General features: G+C 45.7%; 1 protein-coding gene across 1 annotated transcript; it reads right to left on the bottom strand.

Moving 5' to 3' along the window:
* Positions 1 to 3543: 3543 nt before the first annotated feature.
* On the bottom strand, positions 3544 to 4240 carry PtA15_10A406 (uncharacterized protein; the record flags this gene model as incomplete). The annotated part of the gene is made up of 3 exons (XM_053160578.1): positions 3544 to 3591; positions 3667 to 3795; positions 3854 to 4240. The coding sequence occupies 3 exons, from the start codon at positions 4238 to 4240 to the stop codon at positions 3544 to 3546; spliced, it is 564 nt and encodes a 187-aa protein (XP_053024538.1).
* Between the last annotated feature and the right edge of the window lie 1914 nt (positions 4241 to 6154).

Genomic DNA, 6154 nt, shown 5'->3' with positions numbered 1-6154 from the left:
CAGCCATTCTATATAGCTTCGCATATGGATTGTGGCTGTACAAAAATTGCTGCAACTTGAAAATGACCTTGACATCTACCTTGTCTCTTGCAACTTTGTTCGAGTGGTTGCCGATCGCACATGACTTGCGGTGCTCTGCCTCTTCCAGTCCGTTGTTCCCTACCACAAATATCTGTGCAAAGTGCGCGAGTCCATCGCAAGACGGCTGAATCGGCCCAATCCGGTGGCTGAGCCCTCCTTGAATTGTGAAAACAGGTGCCCCGGGAAGCACTGCAGCTTGTTCGTTAATGGTGAAGCCGAGGGAGGTAAATGACAACGCATTATTGTAGGTCCTAATGAATTTCTGGAAAGTTCTATCGCCTATCAGGCACAACAATTTTGAAGCGTCAAACAAATTGTCTGCAAAATATGACATCAGAAACACTTTACCTGTGGCATTGCCAGTCAAGAGCTTCTTGAGAAATGGCGGAAACTCCGGGGTGGAATGAGAAGTGCACGGCAACTTGACCTTGCCTTTTTGACAGCACATCGAAAACTCTTGTTTGTTTGCCTTGATATCAATAATTGCTCGCTCTTCAGGGAAATGCAAGGCTCCGTAGTAGATACAAGGCATATCGCAGTCAAGCAAAACATGCTCTCCATCGGGTAGACATCGTGCAAGTATTGATTTTTCCGTATTTTCGCTGGCGCTTGAACATGCAAGTCCGGTATACGACATGTTGAGTAGATCAGAAAATTTAGGTCCAGTAACAGTTGACTTCGAAGTTAGATGAATAACAACAACCCACAGACTTGACTGATAAACCAAAAGCCAGTGATATGTCATGCAACCGGATTAGCAGGTACACTTTTAAACAAAGAGCACTTATCATGCCAAAACCGAACACTGTATTTCACAATAAACCCCAACGTATGGCTCAACCTGAGCCAGACATGACTGTACGTTACCAAATGCGTAAACCCATGCCAACAGCTAACGCACCTTTGCGCTGCTGCCACTGGGGAAGACAGGATTTTGAGGCTCCAAAAGAGCAGAGTCAATCCAATTGCAAAACCACCGCAAATGATGAATGCAGGTTAACCTTTGTCCAGGCGTGTTACCATGCACAAGGGCCTAGCCCATTATCATTACTTCCGGACAATCATGATGTCGAAACAGGTATCGGGCGCAGTACAATTACACACATCCTGCCTGATTACGCCGAATCCGGCGTAGAAACACAGTCGTACTGGTGGCTTGCCCGTGTAACGACAGTACAGACACAGACGTACTGTCGGATTGCGCGTAATGCGACAGTAACTGCACAGTCGTACTGCCGGATTGCGTGTAATCCAACAGTACAACCACAATTGTACTGTTGCATTAGGCAAAATCCAAGAGTACAACACACCTGTACTGTTGGATTGCGCGTAATCCGACAGTACAAACACAAAAGTGCCGTTGGATCGAGCGTCAACCATCAGTACAATTGCAATTGTATTGTTTGACTATGTGTAATCCAACAGGGCTATGTATTTATAAGGAAATGAACCTGGATCAACTTGTGGCCTCAGATACAAATGATGGCATAACTATATCTTTTTGGCTCTCTTTTTGCCAATTGCAACAGTCGTCAGAGGCAAGTCGGGCTCGGAGTTGTCACTATTCAAAGAAGAGACACCAGTTGCCAAGGATTCTGATGGTATGTTGAGATCTTTGTCTGGCTGACCGACAAGCACTGTATTTGTTGAGGATGATGCGGCAGTGGTTACAGGCTCCGCGGCTGCGCTCCATTGGATCCTAATGTAAAATAAACATCAGATTCATGTCAAATTGACAGCTTAAATATCCGCAGGTTCAAAACTCACAATTTCCGTTTGCGGTCAGGACTGGTGTTTGGGGTGCTGGAGGTGGACTCTTCACGACCTACTGCTGATGCTCCACCTAAGCCCACGGGCGCTAAGTATACCACCTGGCTTGACAGTTAGTACAGGTACCACTCCAATGAATATGGATCAACTCACCTCAATAACAGCCATCTTATTGGCGCTGTCCCATCCCACAAGAAAACCATCGAAATAAAACTCCTTACTCTTTTGGAACATGGAATGAGTCTTGACCAGGCGTGGGTTCGAAGGGACGCGATATTTGACATTGAATGCCTTCACCACTCGATCCTAAATGCAATCACGTCAACACAATACTGATCCTCAGAAATGGAACGGACTCAACAATTGGGTCCCAGTCACTATGTGATACTATTGCCATCAGGCAATCTCCATCCCTTGGATTTTCCTCTTTTGATTCTTTCTTGAAGGATACAACAAGTCCTACTCCAGTGAAATTTGCATCGTCCACCGTAGAGCCCTCAAAGTTACACTGCAAAAATAACTTGGTCAACTGCTTGCAGTTGACATGCAGGATACTCAAGCCAAGCTGCCATTGTAACTCCACATGAATGCAGAAGTGCCTTTGTTGGCACAGTCACTGTGCAAGGTGCACAGTGACTGTGCATTGAAGCTTTGGTTAAGTCAAACCTTGAGTAAGGCTGGTGTAACACCACAAGCTTCCTCAGAGTTGCCGCATGTCAACTGCTCACAGTTGACACAGTTTTTTTTGCAGTGTTAGTGCTCAGGCAGACTTTGACCGCGCGCTGGGGTAGATAGTTGAGGACTGGTGCTGTGGTGCCGTCGTTGGGGAAAATGACCTCCCCAGTGATTTTGTAGACATAACCTTTTGACAAGACATTGTCTCTGGAGGTATTGGTATTGAGCGAGAGTTCGTAGTCTAGTGGAGCAGATTTGTTGCAAGTGAAAAAGCTGGCAGTTGAAATCAAGCCGTATTGCAATCCCTCACGGATATGCAACAAAGACTACGGCAATATCAAATCACCACGTGTCATGGATGAGGAAAAATATGTTGAGCTCACCTCTTCTTCCGTTTCAAACAAGGACTGACAAGTGAGAGGCCTGTTACCGGTAATACCTGGAGATGCAGACATTGGGGCCGTAACTTGACAAGTTGATGAAATAGCGTGTTTCAGCTGAGTTATCAAAATTCAGGAGTAAGTGACTTGCATTTAATACCGTGAGCCAATAACGCGGGCTGCTTTCGATCACAACACAAGAAAGGGGCAAAGCGTCCCAACTGCCTATCCAGATAGACAACCACAAACACTTACCCCTTGCATTCAGTCACTTTATGCACGTGCGCACAGGTAATATGAGTGTGTTTCACAGGGGTTGTCCCTACACTCATGTTGACGGCATATGAGTTGATCGGACAGGGGAATCATACGTTTGTAAATCATATGTGTAAATTGCACACAACAATCTTACGGTTGTAAATGGACCAATGCACAGGCGCAGGTAACAAACCAGAGAGTTCAGCTGGATTGAGGCAGAGTATATAACTGTAGCCACGGTGGAATTCAAGTACAACTTTAAAAAAGAGGTGCATGTTGCCAGGGCTAAAAATAAAACAATAGATAGAAAACACGCATACTGCAGGGTTGAAAGCAATACATCTGCAATAGTGAAAACTGGGTAGAGGGATGAATCTTGCTATATCATTTCCACTTTAAATCCGTCAATCACGAACATGTTGTTGACCTATAAAGGTTGCATCAGAACCTCCGTTAGGAAATGTTTACATATCAATCAAATCACAAAATGAGCTGGGCTCACTTTTATGTTGATGACATTCTTGTTGCGAGCTATAATTTCTGCGGCGATCCAGGCGCATTTCCCAACAGCTATAGTCTGCAGTGCCTGTCTTATGTTAGTCTTGTCCGATGACATGGCAAACATGCAGGACTTTTAGAATAGTGTCAGGGCATAAGGAAATGTGGATATGGTTAAATAATCGACTTACTTCATGCGTATCAGGGTCCTCCGCTAAGATCACATCACTCGCCTGAACTACTTTAAGCACACCCTCCAGTTCAGCATACCCAACGGTTTGTTTCTGCACAGGGAATGTTGCGTGGAAACTTGAGGCGTGTGTTGTCACGCTTATTGTAGTGGAGTTTGAAGGGGCCGACATAGGACCTTCAAAAACAAGCCAAGATGCAGGCTCTGGACCAGATTCCATGGGAGCTGGCGTGAAAATATTGAAGAATATGTTGTACAGCGGCTCAATCATGCCGCCAGAAGTTATCCATGCAACTGCGGATGGAATTTTGTAGAGATGGTTTTTTCCAAGGATGGGACGGTCTGCGACATAGGTGACAGATCGAATAATCAGTTTGGTGAAGGGCATGGCGATTGGAAAGCGAGAGCACAGGAGCAGTGAGTGAAAGCAATGGAGTAGTATGTATCGGCAAATGGGCGGTGGGCAAGAACGGCGAGGCAATTTTATCGCCTGAGGTGTGGGTAGAATTAGAAACCATAATTGTGGATTGTGTCTGCCACATTCATGCATTATGGCTGGATTTGGGACAATGAAAAATACAGATATAGCATGTTGAAGAGTAAAACGTATGAAGTATACTTGTATGTTAGCAAATTCGCCAGGAAGAGGAAAAGGGGATAGCATTGTTTTTGAACCAGTTACCGTAACCGGGTGCAGTCCGATCGCTCGAGTGGTCTTTACAATTGCTAGATGAATCAAACGATCTATGACCGCTAGCTTTATCCAGCAAAATTCCAGCGGGATGAGACCTCTGCTAGCCTTTTCCGACAAAACTGCAGCGGTCAAAATAATTTTTGCAACAGGAATTGGAAACAGAGATGCATTCCATATGCAGAGGCGATGAAATGCAAGGGTTCACATGCTTTTCCGGTGAAGGGGAGGGAGCAAATGTGCAGTCAAAATGCAGAGGCAACAGTATAAATAGACAACCCTTTGTAACACTGAGGTAACGGCCCATCGCGGATCCAGTGAGGACTAAATGTCTCTCACGTAGTGGTCTTGCGGTCAAACCCGGTGCTTTTCGGCAGTTTGTTGCTTAAGGTGGAACAGAGAATTAGCGGGTTTAGTTGATTGAAATCCGTTCCTGTCACAGTTGGTGCCCTGACAGTGAGCTGGTCTATAGACTGGATCGACGACAGCCCCCGAAGTGAATTGGACGGCCGCGATGACGACCAAGAGGAGAGCCAGTGGGGAACCGATTCCGTAGAAGGTCTGCATACTGATAATCTGATGAGGTTTGGGCGGGTTGGATTCGCGGATTCTACGGACATGGGCGCAAAAAACTTGTTAGTCGGAGTTTTTAATCCAGCAGAAGGATTAAGAGTCAAGAATAGGGGAATTGCTCACGATATCAAAAGGAGTGAGGGCAAGTGTTGTAATGAATGTTGATGATTGATAGTTGAAGGTGATGAAAGCGGGGGATGATTCCTCCAAACCCCCACACTCCACCCGGTATTTATGGTGCAACAATGCACCACGCACCAAGTTCTTCGTCTCATGAGCTCCGCTCACCACAGACGTTGGTACGGCTTGATATTGGTGACCAAATGTTTTTGATTAGAATTGAGTCACTCTAAAAGGCTGATTTTGGTATTCATGTGACCGCGACACATTCAAATTACTTGATTTCACTCCAATATTTTTCATTCTAAAGGCTCTTGCTGGCAGACGACAAACCGCTTGGCAGTTTTTTGCCGGCGGAGAGGCTGCCCAAGTCAATCCAACCTTTATTTAGGGCGGGATGTGAAAATAAAAGGACTGTCGAACTCCAAAAGATGCCACAATTTTATGTACCGGTCGCGTCAATGAACTGCCTGCTAGGGTGATTAGGAAGTGACTGCCAAGCTTTCAAGCGCCCAGCTTTTCTCCACGCTATGTAATCAGAATCTCCCCAGGATTAAGCTTGATAAAGCTACTCGATCATAGCGGGGGTGCTGTCCCACGGTGCCAGGTTTCTGGTAGATAACCGCAACTGCGGTGTACATTGACGTGGCACTCCAACCAGCTTCCACCGACCGAATCGGAGCTATCCTTCGGGACGCGGGGTCGGGTGCGCGCCTCCTCGGAAGGAGTGTTAGTTCGCGATCGAAGATAAGCCCAAATTCAGTTACATATGTCGGCTCGGCTCAGGCCGCATTTGATAATATGTTCCGCTATTGCAATGTTTGCGAAATTTCTAGAGGAATGTAGAGTCAAAAGAAGAAATGATTTCTAGATATGAATACTTGAACTATGTAGCTTGTTATGAGTATAAAATGAATG

Source organism: Puccinia triticina, chromosome 10A, assembly GCF_026914185.1.
Source record: "Puccinia triticina chromosome 10A, complete sequence".
NCBI classification, from domain to species: Eukaryota; Fungi; Basidiomycota; class Pucciniomycetes; order Pucciniales; family Pucciniaceae; genus Puccinia; species Puccinia triticina.
Note: the sequence above shows the minus strand (reverse complement) of the source record. Positions and strands in the feature narration are given on the sequence as shown.